The following is a 17709-nucleotide window of genomic DNA, read 5'->3' on the forward strand; positions in this document are numbered from 1 at the left end:
ACAGCGCATAACAAAATTGGTGAGACGGTGGTCTGTGAGTAGGAGGGCTCCCTAAGGAGGGAGGGGAATGGTGAGAGGAGTTGTGGCAGACTAGGAGGTAGGGTAGGACAGGGACAGCAGTCTTGGGTATTAAGGGAAAGGAAGACCAGAGGGCTGTGGCGCAAAGCAGTAGTCCGGGAAACTCAGAGGCAAGAGGTCCAGAGGGCTGTTGCAAGAAGCTGGAGAGGACACAGAAGGTTGGGTGGATCAGGTTCCGCCTTCAGGAGCTCATAAAATGGAGGCAGTGTTACTGGAAGCAGCAGTCGGGTTTGTAGGAGCTGTACGGGGCAGCTGCTACTGAGATGGCTTAGTGGGAGAGACACTCTGAAGTGGGCCAATGGAGGGAGGGCCCAGACACTGGCAGAATGGAGAGACAGTTCCAAGACTGTAGGGACCACCCGTCCAGAAGCAGGGGGGAGGCAATGGTATTGGCATCTGTTTTTGTTAGGCGTTGGTCTAGTATAATGGTATCTGTTTTTGTAGCTTCTAGATCACGTGCAGCCACCAATAGTCCCTCTTCAGTTTTCCCTGTCATTTCTCTCAGATATGTATCCAGAAGTGATTGGTTGTTATCTTTCACTTTCAGTCTACTTTTTTTCTTTTTTTTCCTCAAGGGCCCTCTCGTGACTTTCTTTTGCCTTACGTTTAACCATTGCTCCACTGCTTTGCCCTTCTAAAAACTATGATACTAGATTAGGTGTGTACTAAGTTGTCAATTTGTGACACAGGCTGAATTGTTCTGACCCAAGGTAAGGATTTTTGCTGTGCTGTGCCAGAGGATTTAGACTGGGTTAATTTATTTTGATAACCTCTCTATGTCAAACCTCTATCTACCCAAAGTTCAATTAAATTTCTTATATTTTATTGAAACAAATTGCATTCAAACCTATTGACAAGAGAAAGGAAACACCAAAGGACCGAGAATTCTAAATCATTCTGTATTCAGTCTAGTAAACAAATAGAAAAAAAACATTAATAAACATACATACAAATAGTGTGTGTTGCTACATAATCATAATTTGATTAAAACATGATTGGAAAACAAACCTAAATACATATTATTCAAAAAATTCATCATAAAATATTGGCCAAAAAACACAAAGGAAAAAGGGAAAAAGAAGGAGGGACAGACAGATGAGAAGAACAGAAATTGGCAATAATGTAAGCCAAAGAAAACTAGAAATAGGTGACATTAGAGGAGGGCAGGGTCATTTAATCCTTGCTGTATAGTCGATTCACTTGGGCTAAACGCTTAATGTGTAGCTCATCTTCATGATTGTCACTTATCAGAAGTACATCTCGGGAACAACTTTGTTTCCCGAGGTTCGATCTACCTTTGGCTAAACGCTTAATGTGTAGTTCATCTTCAGGCTGAATTGTTCCCATATAGACCAAGCATCTTATTTATATATTTATTTGTCTCGGGAGGATAGCTCAGCTGCAACATGCTCGCCTTGGAAGCAAGACCAAACGGAGCAACACAGGTTCGATCCCCGGGTCCGTGCTTCGAAACCTCCGGGTATTAAGCATGTTATAAATAATCTATCATATCATATGCTAATAACAATTTTGCTAACATTAATGATAATAAAAATACTATAAAAAATATTGGTATTAAAATGGTCAACCTGAGTGGGAAATGGAACAGTACCAACAGGTATGTAAAATGTATCTAGTCAATTATGCTACTAGAAGAGAACAATATATTCTTAGATTCAATACCATTTCATTTATACAATGACTCGCAGTTCCAAATCATCGAGAATAAAATAAATACCATTTATTTGCATATACTGAAACAATAAAACTTTGGTACGAATCTAAATACAGCCAAATGCAAATATCAGTTTAGGCAGCTATGCTCAATAAAACATTAGTATTCCATTGATATTACATTGGAGTTACAATTAGCATATGATAGACGCCTTACAGCTCCTTTAAGAACCTTAATGAATCTATTAGCGACCATATGCACAAGTTGTATAGTATTTATTTGTAGCAGGTTCCAAGCCCAGATGGAGGGACACACGACAGCTTGGGGAGCAGCGAGAGTCAGTCTCGCCCCCCCCCTCTCTAGTGGGCATTCAATGCCTGTTGGAGCACGTACTGTTCCAGGCTGATTTCCCAGAAAGTTCCTTAGGTGTCAATATGAGCCTAGATGTCTTCCTCCATAAGGGGTTCTTAAGTATTCCAGAACGTACCTCAGAAATGGATCCTCAGGAAAAACAATGTGATGGAGTATGCGCCTATGAGCCTACAACCCTCAAATATTCAGGGTCAGGTTCAAAGTGGCAAAACAATAGCAACTTGGCCAGAGGTGGCACTAGGGGGGCATCAGTTAGGCAGTTACTGTTATAACAAGGTATAACAAGGCAAGACGTGGCCAAAAGAAACGTGCCAGACGAATCAACGACAAAAGACCAGCAGGTCAGCCAGCATGGGAAAGCCACTCTCTATGAATTCCCAGGCTGCTAAAGTTCCCAAATCACTGGCTTCATCTAGATGAACAAGCAGAGAGGCAGAAAGAAAAGCGAGTCCTAAAGCTGGCTCAACCCGTTACCTTGCTGTCAGGAGACTTCAAGAGGCTCATGGTCTCGCTCTCATGCTCTCCACACAGCTCGCTGGCATAACTCTCTCCCAGCTCTACCTCTATTTGCCAGTTCTGAGATTTCTGTTACCAGCTGTCCTCCCTCCTTGCCTCGCAAGCAGTTAATACCATCGACGAGGCATGGTGCGCAGTACCCAGTATCGAGAGTCCAGAAAAAGGACTCACAGACTCTCAGCTCAAACAACAGAAACAGCCCGCTTCCAGCCCTGTTCTGATGAGCAAGGGGCTCGGGTCTTTAACCACAATGCAACCCTAGACGTTTCTGGCACCGCCCACCACCGCCATAGCCACTATCAACTGTCAGTTTTGGACCTGGTGAAATCATTGGGTATAATTCTTGATTCTTTTTTGATTTTGGTCCCACAAATTAATACTCTAACAAGTTCCATTCATTATTTCTAAAGCTGATTGTGCCAATTTGGCTCTGGTTATCGTTGGGGGTGAAATTAGATGACTGCAACTGTATTTATGCAGGATTCATTTAATAGTCTACATAGCATATTCAGATTCTTCAAATTTCTGCTGCTTGCGTTGTGACAAATAGGAGTAAAGAAGCTCATACGTCCCCGACAATGAAAACGCTCCATTGGCTCCTCATTCACGTGATAACTGAATTTAATCTTCTAGTCAAATGCAATACTTCTGCCCCTCACCCATATAAACCTGCAGTTTGATTGGTTTTGCTTCAGCAGACCACTTAGTCCCATGCTCCTGGTGCCTAGGTGTCAAAGATCCAGGTCTTTGGAAGCTCCAGTACATTTACTGATACTAAGCTATGGAATAATCTTCCTCTGCATATCTTGAAAATCCCTACTATACTGGCGTTCAGAAAGAGACTGAAAACTATATTACTTAATTCACAATGATTGCTTCTTTTAGGATACACAACCTTTTAATTCGGATTGTTTTGGTTGAGTACTGAGAAATACTAGGGTAGGAGCACCTGTCCCTGTTATCCAAATAGAAATACATCTCACTCTGAGACACCGGTGTATGGGCACGATATAAATAAAATATCATATCATATCATACTATTATTACATATTATTTGTAGAAGCCTTTTGCATGCTGTAATGAATTACTGCATGGGCTGAACATATGTTACAAAATAGGAAGACCTTTCTGAAAGCAGCTCATAACTCCATAGAGTTTTGAGAGTGCTCTCTGAAAGGTGGCTGCCAAATTTCCATAATGTGTCCATGTGTCCGGGGAATCAAATGTGTAAATATACCTTTTTTGCTGATTTAAGGCAAAGGACAGTTGTCTGGTGTGGAGGTTCACTGACTGGCTAGCCTTTGGCTTGGCTTTGGCGCACCTGAGGCATAAATGCTGCACCTGTCTGCTGCACAAACGGAAGCAATGGCTAGTGAAATACTCCAGACTGGTGAGACGTACATCACATGACGTGCCTGACAGTGAACATGGAGAAAAGACTTCTCAGGGTTGGAAGCTGAACTCAGGCAAACTGGAGCCTCTATGACTTTAAATAAACCAAAGCATAAGAGAAAACAACAGTGGGTTTCAAATGGAGTCCAGGCATCATGCCAAGAAAAGAAAGAATAAAACTAGAATAAAAGGATACAATAAGAACTGAGCAGCTGTATGCGTGCCTGCAGGGCAGTTCAGAATTGCTTGTTTTTTTTGTTTGTTTATGGTTTGTTATAAACCTTTACAAAACAGAGCAAAAGAACAAATGTTTTACAACATATTTGTCTCAAAACCAAACGTAGCAAAACATAACCAATAAAATCAGAACTAAGGACTCATAAATACAAAAAGGCAAACCTAAAATCATTTATATTTAATCTAGGAAATACATCATAACATTTTCATTTCTTAAAATCCCAATACAAATACATGTGGGAAAACCCATTCCCGAAACACAAGACCCGTTCACCAGAGCGTCAATGTTAACTTAGTTCACAAACAGATTTCAAGAATGTAACCAAACATATAATCAGGATAGGAGAATATCCGTGCCTCATTCTGTACCAAATATATTCACGATCAACACATGCACTGATGGAGAACCTTTCTGCAAAGTATTCGGTTCTCTGATTTACCAGCATCGGGCAAGTTAGCAGGATGTGGAATAAAGTCTCTTCCACCCTCACCTGATTACCGAATCTACACCATTTTCTGTCCACTGTTAAATTTCTAACATTAAAAATTTGGTTGGTATGCATTGACCTGGAAGGGTATTTCATCAAATAGTTTTTCCATATTAGGAAAGAATTTCCAAAAGGAGTGTGCTTGCTTGTAAAGTTTAGAATCTACCACTTTACTCATGGTAAGTGACCAATCGATCCGACGTATGATTAGTTTGCATTTGTTAGGCTTGTTCAGCAGAGTACTCCTTGTGATACTCAGCTCCTCCAACATATTTCCAACCTCCATATTTAATTTGATCATGGCTGGGCAGGTTAAATCACTTCCTGCTTGAGTGTAAAAATTGATGTTCCCAGACATCATACACTTTCCCCATAATAGGAGCCTCTTTCCAATTACCAAAGAGGATAAAGACTGCAAACCGAATTCATAACGTATGATCTCGATTGGAATACATTTGGGTAAAAAAAACCAAAATACCCCTCCATATGATTCCTTCCAGGACCTTCATAAATTCCGAAAATTCAGTTGCAAACAGTTCCAAACAATAAATTAGCCTCAGTACCACTTTTTTCATGTAATACTCCAAAATCGGTTTCATAGAAAATTTCCCAAATTTTCTCTCTAACAGTCTGATCTGCCTTAAAGCAACTTCAGCTTTTGCCTTAAGTTGGTTTTTAATCAAAGGAGCCGAGCCGGTACCTGAAAAACAGTACCCCAAATACTTAAAGGCTTTTTGCGACTTAATACGTTTCCCTTCGCAAAACCAGGTATAGGACTCCTGCTTCCTGTTAGATTTCCCCATACAGATAATGATAGTTTTTGTAGCATTTATTTTTAGGTGAAGTTGACTTATATATAGTTCAAACTCTTTTATGAGGCGTTGCAGACCCACTTTAGTATTGTCTAACAAAAGAAAGTCGTCTGCATATGCAAGCCACGATATACATGCACCATTCAGTTTGGGAGAAACCAGACCCTTATTGGTGAACACTGCTTGCTCTCCACTGACATATGAATTTAAAAAGTGGGTGCCAGCATGCAGCCTTGACGCAGACCATGTTTGGTTTCCATCTGCGAGGATAGCCCACCTTCAGAATCCAATCTTATCACCAACCTGGTGTCCGTATATAGGGCGATCACAATTTCCAACAGATGTTTCGGGATACCTAAAGATTTTAATTTATTCCATAAGGTGGGCCTATCAACTAAATCAAAGGCCATACTGAGGTCTATCGATGCAACAAAAGTCGAACTTGCTCCCTTTTCCAAGGCTTTGCTTTGTAAACATCTAAGGACCAGACCGCCACAGTCAGTGCCACAATTTCTTTTGAATCCAATTTGATTCGGACTCAATATTTGATTGTTATCAATCCAATTATGTATATCTACCAGCACCAGAGAGGCAAAGATTTTGGATTCTGAATCAGCGATGGCTATAGGACGATAACTTGCCAGTGACATTCGTGAAACTTTTTTGAAAACTGGAATAACTATTGAACCCCTCCATGACTGAGGAATAGTTTTCATTAAGCACATGTCTTTAAAGAAAAAGCATAAAATTCTTGCCCAGCACAGGGGGTTAGATTTCAGAACTTTATTAGTAAGATTGTTTAAGCCTGGCGCACCTGAGTTCTTTGATTTGATTATCAAACCTTTTACTGCTTCAACTGAGCATAACATAAGCCAAGATGAATCTGTCACTCCAGACTGCTGATATGTCTGCTTACTTGCACTGTATATGTTAGAAAAGTGGCCCGAACTATAACTCTTCGGGAATTGGGTTTATGATTGAATCCACCTGGAAACAGTCTACGTTGTTTATCAATTGCCAAAAGTTTGATGTGGATACACCCTTCATTGCTCCTAGCATTTTTTCTCCGTCCCGTTGTGCAGTAATGCAGTGATGGTTAATCAGCTAATACTTATACGACTGTTTCAGTTTTTTTATTAAACCCATAGCATTGGGATCCAGGGCACCCAATTATCGAATTCTTCTCACCTCCCTTTGTAAGACCACTTTTTTCTCATGGACCTCATAGTCCATACAGTGTTTGTGGCTTAACCTTGAGCATCCCCTGCGAGAGGACTGATCTTCCAGCTTCTGAATTCTATTACCAATAGTAGAATTAAAATGTTTCACTGAGAACATATGCAAACGCTGGTTTAACAGGGTTTCATCATATTCACGTATCATGGTAGCAGTGAATTTATGAGTTAAATTATGAGACCACTTTATCCGATTCTTTGAGGTGTTTAGTAGGAGTCCCTTATTGTACACCTTATGGTCCCTCTACAGGACCTTGGACTGAAACTCCACCATTAGCATACAATGATCACTTTCTGACACCTCCTTTACCTCAAATTTTACAAGGGCATTGCACAATCTGGCTGACAAAAAGATATAATCAATTATGGAAGCGCAGCCCCTCGCCTTCCAGGTAAAATGCTCATTTTGAATCAGTTCAAGACCCCTTAGGTCCCCTAATATAAACCATAATGCCCCCCTTAGCTTCTGGTTACAACACCTGGAGGAAGCGTTGGCCCTATTGAGGTAGAGATCATCACCAACCAACCTGTCCACTGAACAATCTGCATTTAAATCTCCTGCAATTATTATCTGACCTCCTTTGTTTTCAATGTACCAGGAATCAATTTTTTTCCCAAGCCTGTTAACTCATTTTCCAACTGCAAATCGGACAATTCATTCGCGTTCCAGTAAACATTTATTAACAACAAAGGGAATGCACCCCCCCAAAGGTGGTTAATAAAAAGGATTGCCCGTTGTTCCCACCCCCTCTTTTTACAAAAGGAGAGTCTTTAGATGCCGTAATCAGGCCCCCTTTGGGTCTGCCCCTCAGACCTCTTACTGCACATAATTCATCCACTGCAAATCCCTCCCAGCTCACCTTTGAAGTCAACCACGTTTCATGAAGGAGAATTAGATCAAAAGTTGACAGATAATTCATGAGTTTCTCGTTACTAAAAAGATGGTAACAACCTCTGGAATACCAGCTAAGCAATTTCAAATTATGATTCCTTCCTAAAGTGATTTCCCAAGCTGTTTTAAATTGCTGATCGCATCCCGTAGAGATAGGGCCAGCCATTTCCAATCCTGCTTATCTGACCCATCATCCAATCTAGTGTGTGCCTCAACCTCCTTTTTTTCATAAACAAAACCATTCGCTCTAAGCCCCCCCCCATCAAAGGCTTGTGACGGAACTGTCTGAGCTTTAAATTGAAAAAAGGTCAAATCCCATGCGTTGAAGGGCTTCCGCCTCTTTCAAAAGCATTGATTTCACCAAGGGGGACGGGATCACCAACCTAACAAAATCGAGTAGGTTTTTATGCAAAAAATCCACCAATTGGATATTGGCAGAGGAGATTAGATACAGTTCAGGAATCTTTGCCAATAGGGAGAGAATGTAAGGTCTATTCAAAGGTTGATACCCCCCAACTTTGAAGAGATGCACAGTATCAAACCTGGTTGATCCGGAAAGGTGGCCGGTCTGAGATCATGGTCATAGCTTATTTCTCCTCTTTCCCTTAGATCCACACCCTTCTCAAAATCCCTGATGTTAGAATTGTGGTTAGGATCATTTGCTACCTCACCTCTTTGTTACTTTTTATAATTTGTTAACCCCTCAGGCCTCTCCTTCTCTTTCAATAATTGGTTTTCAGTCATAGTATTTTGGACAACCTTCAACAGATCTTCCACTCTTTTCTGAGGGTCGTCAAGAGCCAAGTCAATTTTGTCCTCCAATTCTTTACTGGATGCCATCCTAATCCCCATCAACCCTCTGCCATTATTTGTCTCTATTACATTAGTAATATTTCATATTCACTGTCTGCACAACCAGTCTTTTGCCTTGGTTTCCAAAGGATCCAGCTTCCAGAGGCATGTAATTGTTTTCCCCGTCCTCCTTATCTCTAGCCTTACTAGTGACTGAAACATGTTTGATTCGACCTGTATCTTCAAACTCCTTGGACCTCATTACGAGTATGGAGGTAGCCATGGAGCTACTAGCTCCATGGCTGCCTCCGTACCGGGCTCCATTAACGGGTTCCTGCAATGGGGACTTACCGGGTTACATCGACATAGGAGGACCCGGTAATTCCTCCTTGCAGGAACCCATCTACATCCCCATTTGAGCCCCCATAGGACTCTATGGGAATGGGGAGGAGGTAATAACGGGCAGAGTACATCTGGCCCGTTATTACCTCCCTCTTCCCCTCGCGGGACCCGGAAAGGACACCTGGTTTTACGAGGCATCTGATCTGGGTCCCGCAAAGGGAAGCTGGTAATCAGTGCTCTGTAATGAAGGGGGCCAGTCCCATACCGGCCCCTTCATTACAGGTGCGCCAGCCGTATAATGAGGCCCCTTGTCTGAGTTTTTTGCAGTATTTTCGAAAATATCAAAAATATCACTTAAACCACTTTCAAGGCTGTTCAATTGGTTGTAAGGGGGGGTCCTTTTTTTTCTTCATCGTTTCATAAATCCCTTCTAGCCCTTCTTGGTATTCACACTGAGTAGATTGTTCATTAGAGTGTTTGGGCCTCATTACACAGACGGCGGTGGATCAAGGTGCTGTTAGCCGGTAAAATACCGGCACCGCCTTGGTGGAAAGGGGAATTACCGCCCTATTCCAAGGTTGGTGGGGCGGTAATTCCCCCTTCCCCCATTGCCCTTCCCCATTCCCATTTTTGCCCCATTGGGCATAATGGGAATGGGGAAGGTGCTAATTACGGCACCGCAAATTGCGGTACCGTAATTAGCTCCCTGGTCCCTTTGCGGGTTGGTTTTCAACGCCTGCAAAAAGCAGGAGTTAAATTCTCCAACCCGCAAAGGGACCTCGTAGTAAGGCGGTAAGGGTTAACGGTCACCGTTACCATTAACAGTGACCGTTAACCCCTACCGCTGTCCGTGTAATGAGGCCCTTTGTCTTTGGGAATATTCATTAGGTCCACTTTTCCATTAGAAGGCACTTTATGTTTACCTACGTGTGCTTTTGCATCAGCCAAATCATTTTCAATCTGATGTTTAAAATCAAAATCCCTCAAAAAGTTTCTGGACGTTTTATTTTTCAGCTCATTTTTTTTTATTTATTATTATTTTTCTCTGCCTGTTTTTTGCTGTTTTAATGTTGGAATTGCTCGGGGGACAGCAGGACAGGGCAATACTTCACCGTTACATTCAGCACTTGACATGGGGTTCCCCCTACTCTTTGCTGACACCTCCAAACCATTTGACACCTTCCTTACAACCACCTCCGAAAATGTAGGGACGAGAGTCCTCCCATTACATACAGCTTCAATTGGGTGACCTGGAAGCTGAGGTAGCTCTTTCTCGGGTGCCCTCCCTTCAGTTATAGGCCATTCTTTCCACCCCACAACCCAACCCAAAAGGGACTAGCTCTATTGAATATACCCAGCATTGTTGTCGCCTCCACTCCCAATGGAGACTCATTTCTATTTCTACACCCCAACTGAATGTCATAGACCGATCTTCAAAAATATCATCAGAGATGAAGATAGCCAGAGTATCAGTACACAGGTCTTCAAGAACCCTACCGTTCCCCACTATTGGATCCTCTTTTGGGGCTCCACTGCTCAACTCTTCCCCAAACAAAGGTTGAGAGGGATCCATATTGGTGTCCATGTTTTTCAAATCCACAGAGCAGTCCTGGGCACACTGCAGCATTTCCTCCTCCTCCGCGCTTGGCACGGGGAGAGGAAGCGCCGCCGCCCACGCCAGGCTAGCTCTTTGCGTGCTGACCACATGGAAGAAGTCCGCCCCATGTTCCTTCCTAATTTCTGGCATTTTGTTTCCCCTCATATCACAATATAGATCCCCCTGATAGTAAAAATGCTCATAAACCACTCAAAATCAAAACATGAAAAAAGAAATTATAACAGGTGTTCCCCCTCACCCCAAACACCCGCCCAGCCAAACAGCCAAGCCACTTGTATCCACTTTGTGCGCGCGTAAGTGCTCTAGTGGCGGCTATTTGGAGAGGCTGCAGGGCTCAAAGGGGGCGGGCAATACTCGCAAAGGTGCAAGGGAGTTGTGGTCCAAGAGCAATTGAAAGTCCGTGAAAGTCTGTGTTTCAGCAGAAAATGTAGCACACAGGCTTCCTCTTACAGATGACGGTCTATAAACCTCAGCAGAAGGGCAGAAAGGCAACAAAGCATACCGCCCAGCCAAACAGCCAAGCCACTTGTGTCCACTTGGTGCTTGTATCACATGCCTCCCTTACCAGACCTCTATTTGATCATGACTCACATTGTGTGACAAATGAGTGTGAAAATGGAGATTAGATTTACAATTTGTGAAGTTATGCCTGGTCAGACTCAGGCCTCAAAGGCATTCAGTCAAATAAATAGTAGACCTACTTAGAATGGTTTGTAGATGGCGACCAGGATCGCTCTGTATGTACAGAAAAAAAGAATACAACTAAAAGGAAAAGTTCAAATAAGAACTTGGTAGATGTATGCTTGCCTGCAGAGCTGTCCTATGCCCTGTGGTCACTTTGCTTGGGTGACAGGGTCTGTGGGGTAGCCTGAAGACCTTACATGGCTACTGAAGGCACCTAAGCAAGACCAAATGATGTGCTCAGGGTAGTGTTGCCACTGAGCATGGCCAATGCATACCTAGTGACTACTTTGAGTAGGTGAACGATACCACAGTGTTAATGTGGTAGATTTAGGCCTACTACATCTACTGAAGATCCCTGGGACGTGGCCGAAGTCCATTCTCAGAGAAAGCAGCCCACCTGCCACATTTGATGGAGCTTCCTGGGGCATGGCGCAAGCTATGCCCCGTGGCCTCTTTGGGTAGGTAACCAGGTCAAGGGGCTAGTCATGGTCACAAACCTGTCATGGCTACTGATGGCTTCTGAGGAATGGGCAAAAGCAATGACTAGACTATTTTTGCACGATCAGGAGGTGGAGCAAATAGAGTGCTGGAGTGAGCCATTATTAATCCATAACTGTGCTCCCATTTTGCCACTATTGGGCCTTGTAGTAGACAAGTCTACATTGATCATACGACCCCTTACACCATGCAGAACTTCTGTGGGTTCCACCAGGAGTTTTTGCCCCTTTGGACCCTAGTGGGAAGATGGATAGGACTGGAGGCAGATGAGTGACTTTGTATATATGAGTAGCTAACCCCGGAGATCATCCTGTTTTTGTTTGTTTGTCCTACCTACTCCATATTACAGACTCATTGGCTTCAATACCCTTAAAGGGGCAGGCCTCAAGAAAGTGCTGGAAGCTTTGATGTGGGCAAAGAAGATAATGCTTCTGGAAGTTGTTTTAGAGTTGCAAAATCTATCTGTGGGCCATGGTCAATCAAGTCCAAAGCACTTTTAATTGCTGATCCAGTTAACACCTAGATATGTATTGGAGGTGTCCTGGGAGGTGGGGCAGCAAGGATAATGTAAAATGCTGACTTCTCGCATGTTTCTGTAATCCCCATCTCTCTCTCTTCAGGACCTGTTATTAGGAATAGTATTCATGTGTGTAATTCACTAATACTTATTGTTGTTTTCAATGTAGTTCGTATATATTTTTGTTGTATTTTGTAATAGCCGCGCAATACAATACAATGAATCTGAATTGAAAGAAGAGGTCAGTGTGGTGGTTACTATATGTTATGCTATATTGCACACATGCATGTTATTCAACACTTGGTAATGTATGCATTTTTTTTTTCAGGCCTGCTGTTGCTGACTATTGGTATTCCTTGTCATATCTTTACTTAAGCACACTTGGAACATTAATTGTTATCATTGTAGGTGTCCTCGTCAGCCTCATAACAGGTAGGTGTATGTCTCAATGTGGTAATCACACTTGCTTTACAGAGCTAAGAAACGTCCATGTTGTTTTTCTAAGTACGAAATTCTATCCTTAGAACTTTCCTGCCCCAGTCCTTGCAGGTACCCACGCCCTAAGCCCACCCATCTGGCCTCTGTGCCTGCATCCAGGGAAGCAGACACCTTGTGGTATTGGAGATGCCCTGTGCTGCCTATATTTCCCCTTCTTCTCGCCGTATTGTTTCATCATCATACTATACTTTATTCGGCAATAAGCCATACCAGTGAGCAGAAGTGGTAGTCTCACAATAAATTCAATCAGATAAACAATTGTAAAAATCATGTTAAAAGCGAATAGGACATTATCGATCAGAAATGTTAGAACAGCATTGTGTAGAAGATATTTCACCATACAAGATAATGCAATACAAGTTTCCAAGTTTGATTAAAAACAAATATGATAAACTATCATTTGTTAAAAAAAACAATTCTATTAAAATGTATGTTGAAGGAAAAAAAATCATTAGTGACCCGGATTACTGGTTTTATTTCTTAGGATCCATTCCCGGAATAGATAGGTTGCCACTGCGTGGACAAATGCTGCGTTTTCCGTTCTTTTATATGTGGCTTCTGCCGAGTTAGCATTGTGGATTCTAGCTGCATCTCACCTTGCTTTTAAATATTGTGCTCAGAGGCACAGCCTTTTATAGATAGTGTAAAGCAGTAAACAGTGAGTTTCGGTGTCACTGGTGCCAATACAATACGGGCAGGAATGTGCAGGCCTAAGACCCCATTTCAGTGTGTGGATGCCCTGAGGTAGGGTATCACGCCTCAGTGTAAAGAAAAGTGGAAATGATGCTCTTGGTTTGACATAGTCCAGGTATGATTCACAACACACAGACCAGTATATTGTGTGAAAAGATCCTGTGCAGCTCTGAGCTAAATAGATCCAGTTTATGGGTGCAAAATTACCCGAGGCATATTTTCCCGTACCGCCGTCTTTTTCATTCAGTCACTGGCCTAGGCTGCTACAAGGCAGGGAGACTAGGGTTTTTGTATTTGTTTTATATGTTTGTGTTTCCTCACTATACACTATCAACTAAGTAGATATGTTTTAATTTCAAAGTCACTGAGTTTGCCAAGAGGCATCTAATCTTACTGCCTTATAATCGCTAGTGGGGGTGGGTCAAGACAAATAGCTAAGAGATATACTCGGGGATGACAACAGATAACCAAAGCTCACTGAGCCTTTCTCATACCAATATATTCATCTTAAAAACTCCAAAACTCTACCCCAGATTTCTGAAAATTGTTCTTCTTGCTCCTTAATTTTATAAACAACTTTTTCAAAAATGTCAAAAGATGCCTCAAGTTGCCTAGCCATGGTTCTATACTAGGGCAACATATAAATATCCGAATTAATTTTTAGCCACCATCAAAGATCATGAAACCAATAACTGGTATTTCCCAGAAAGATTCTGTAGGAACATCATACACATATCACCATTGCTCTTAAGACTTCTATAAGACTTCTATCCCTTGACTTATCACCACTGCCATTTTCTGTCCCAGCTCTCCCCACCAGGGCTTTATTATGGGGCAGTCCATAATCATTTGAGACAGAGTACATTTCCCTCCTGACACATCCAGCAGTTATCTGCTCCTCCAGCAGCCTCCCTCCTCCTGTACAGACATGTAGGAGGCAGTATAGTCTTAGAACAATTCTCTGTTGGGTATGCACCATGTCTTAAATCAAGACTGCGTCGTCACTCCTCCTCCCCCCTCCAGATGACTCATGCATATATTTTACATCAGGCTAACCCGTAGCCCTTACCCATTTTAATTGTTTTGTTTGGGGCAATTAGGTGGCACTGAAAAACGCTACCTTTAAATCAATCTATGCCCATTCATCAATCTATGGAATCGGATGCGTGGGATTTACCTTGGACTTGTATGGATTTCAGATCGGTTCAGCATGCCCCTGCAGGCGGCCAAGTGACTTGCGCGAAAGACCATGCATGGAAGGGGGCGGAACCCGAAAATGGGGAAGAACATGCGAAAAGGTGGGCTTTACCAGGGACGTCCGCAGGCAGTCCATCACATTCCCACTATTGTGCAGAACAATAAGTATTCAGGGATCTTATTGTGCAAAGTCCCCACTTGAAAATGGCCATGCAAAACCCTTATGCTATCCGCCACCCGAAGGCAGGCGTACAGACATGGGCGCATAGGAATCACTGAGCAGAGGTAAGATCGGGTGTCGGATTTAGGGGTGCGTGCACGCAGCCGGGCTCATATACTGTGTAGCGGGTGCAGGTGTTTAAGGCGGTTTTCATGCAGATTTTCAGAGTTTTACCCGAGTTAAGATAAATTGAACGCATGTTTTTGGGGTGCCGGTAACAGTTACGGGGGTCCTTGTGGGGGACCCCACGCACTGTTTTGAGGGTGCATGTATTTGTGCCCATGGAGCATGCAAAGGTGGCTGTTTCTGGCTGTTTTTGATTTGCGTGGGCGCATGTGGGGGGCCTACCGGCCATGATTTGCATAAAAAGTTACTTTTTTGTGAACAATTCAATAAATATGCAGAGTGTGCAGAAAAACCTCTGTGTGCAGGCTCGCACAGTGATGTTCTTGGCGCGCAAGCGATGCAGGATTTCTGCACACTTTTCCATGAATCAGACCCACAGCCTGTAGGTGTTGTTATTTGCCCACCCGTTAACTGCCTATGGCCATGCTAATCACTATGGCCATTCTGAACCAGTTCCTTCCCCGCCCTGTCCAAAAAACCTCCTCATGGGAACTTTTTGAGCTCACTTTAATCAAGCCTTACCACCAAACTTTGCACTCGAAGTGCCTGCCAGTGCTTTGTCATGCAGCCTTTTGTAAGTTAATCGCATAATTGGAGTTGTAAACCTGCTACTGGTGCAATAAAAATGCCTAAATTAGTTCTGCCTTCAGCCACTCGATTTATAAACACTCTCCATGTCCTTCACTGAAGTCCTGCTAAAAACAAGCATTGGCAAAGCCAACCGTTTGGGCTTGTATAAAAGTATTAGGCACACAAAGTCCCAAACTGTTGGCATTGCCAATGTTTGTTTTTAGAGGCATTTGATGCAAGAATTTGTGATCACTTCAGAAACGTAAGATGTTGACGCGTTGCTCTCCAGCTCTTTCAGAATGAACCTTACAAATCGCACGGTAGTTTCTGTATTGTTTGATAGTTCTAGGATCTACAGCTGATACATGTCTGCAGCCTGGATTGAAGCCTGAGGTCACAGTGCGGAACCACATGGAAGCCTTGATCTCCAATGACTGTAAAAATGTCATAATGGCCAGGGACTTTAATGTGAGCCCTGACTCACTTTGAGTGCAGACTGGTTATACCAGAGACAGCAATGAGAGAAAAAGGAAAAACCTTGAAGAATTTGCAAACTTGTTGGGTCTCTCAGACATATGGAGACATCTTAATCCGAAGAATAGAGACTATACTCTGCCACACATCAGTCAGCTTCATGAATAAACCTGAGTTTAACAGATGTGGGAATCACTAAATCAGCCATTGCAACAATGATAAGGAATATTGTCTGCCTGACCATGCTCATTTGGAAATGGAAAGGGTAGGGTTTGAGTGTGTTACAGTGGCGCTAGGTCGATTGTGGAATTTCTCTTGGTAATCTTTAATATGTATATAGAGATTCTTAGAGGCTCCTTTAGGTTTTAAAACATGATTATTTCATTGGTATAGTTCAAACTTCTATTAGTACAGGTCAGCCAACACATGTTTTGACCTAACATGGGGTCTTCTTCAAGGCTGTGGTGGGTATACATTTACTGCATTTTCCAAAAGTATATAATGAAAACAGTCAGATATGTCACAAATAAGAAGTTAAAATATTTGGTGATATGTGATAAATCGCAAAACATGGTAGTCCTTTCAGAAGCTTTGATGCCGTTGTCGAAGGAAAACGGTCTCTGGGCCCCGTGACGGGATTCCAACCAGGGTTTGTGCCACAGAGGGATGCTTGGGCAGCTGAGCTGTCTCCTGTTGGGATCGAGTGCACCAGTGAGTGCTGTTCTACTGTTGCTGTTCTGCTGGGACCCAACCACGTAGCCTTCGTTATTGGACAAGTCGTCTTTTAATCACAGAACTTTGGCCACACCCTCAAGTTAAAGTGCTTCATTATAAGCCCCTAGGTGCGTGACCATATGAATGCACCGGTGAGTGCTGTTCTGCTGTTCGTGGTGTGCATGGGGGTGTGGAGGCTGTTAATTACTTCCTGGAATATAATCCATGTGGTTTGGGCAGGGAGTGTGTTGTCATGTCGCAGTTGAAGAGCGGTACCAATTGAGGAGAATTGCTAAACTGGCTTGTAAACGATTGAATGGTGTTGTGAATAGCAAAATAAAACCTATTGCTAGGGTGTAAAATGTGGTTTGCATGTCCTCTGAGGGTTTGACACAAGGGATGATTGAAGTGGTATGGGAAGAGGTGAGCCGGCTATGGCCCAAGAAAGGATTACTGCATACTTTAAGCCAATTAATAAACAGGGTGCCTTAACCACATGTGTGGAAGTAGATGTCTACCCAGATAACAGGGGTGTAAATGATATTGATTTATCAGAGGTAGATCCGATTGACAACAACTCTCTCCTGAATATGGTGAGAAATTTACAAAATCCTAGAGCTGGGGAGATACAAACAACTTGCTTAGATGTGGCGAATTTACCATTTTCTTTGGAATCTCTGCAAGCTATAAATCTTGAAAAGTCCCCTGATCTTGAGAGATTAGCAGTGAGGGTCTGGCCTCTTCATCTTGACCGGAGGATTCGTATTCCTCCGAGTTATCGGCGGAGGAGTTGAGGATAGAACCAGAGAGCATGAAGATTCTAAAAGCATTATTTACTATGTGTAATTCCACATATAAAGAACAGCAATTCTTGAAAGTGGGTCTGACTAAATTGGTAGTGGTGGTCTTAAACAACTACGAACCCAAATCTATTGGGACCCAGACCAACTTCTCCGACCACACGACAGCCTGTATATTGTTGCAGTCTGGAGAAGTTAATGCGGTTGTTTCCATATTGATGGTTCATGATGACATTGAAGTTATCCTAACCAGCCCTTATCCCCAGAGC

The 17709-nt window shown here is 42.7% G+C and overlaps 1 protein-coding gene across 1 annotated transcript in view; it reads left to right on the forward strand.

The window, feature by feature from the left end:
• The window catches only part of LOC138514086 (sodium-coupled monocarboxylate transporter 1-like), a 606141-nt gene that overhangs the window by 474508 nt on the left and 113924 nt on the right, over nucleotides 1-17709 (forward strand). Inside the window, exon 13 of the mRNA XM_069629351.1 lies at nucleotides 12477-12580. Within this exon, the coding sequence (XP_069485452.1) occupies nucleotides 12477-12580 (104 nt within the window). The remainder of the gene's footprint in view (nucleotides 1-12476; nucleotides 12581-17709) is intronic.

Source organism: Ambystoma mexicanum, chromosome 12 (assembly GCF_040938575.1).
Source record: "Ambystoma mexicanum isolate Mex_15411 chromosome 12, UKY_AmexF1_1, whole genome shotgun sequence".
Classification (NCBI taxonomy): Eukaryota; Metazoa; Chordata; class Amphibia; order Caudata; family Ambystomatidae; genus Ambystoma; species Ambystoma mexicanum.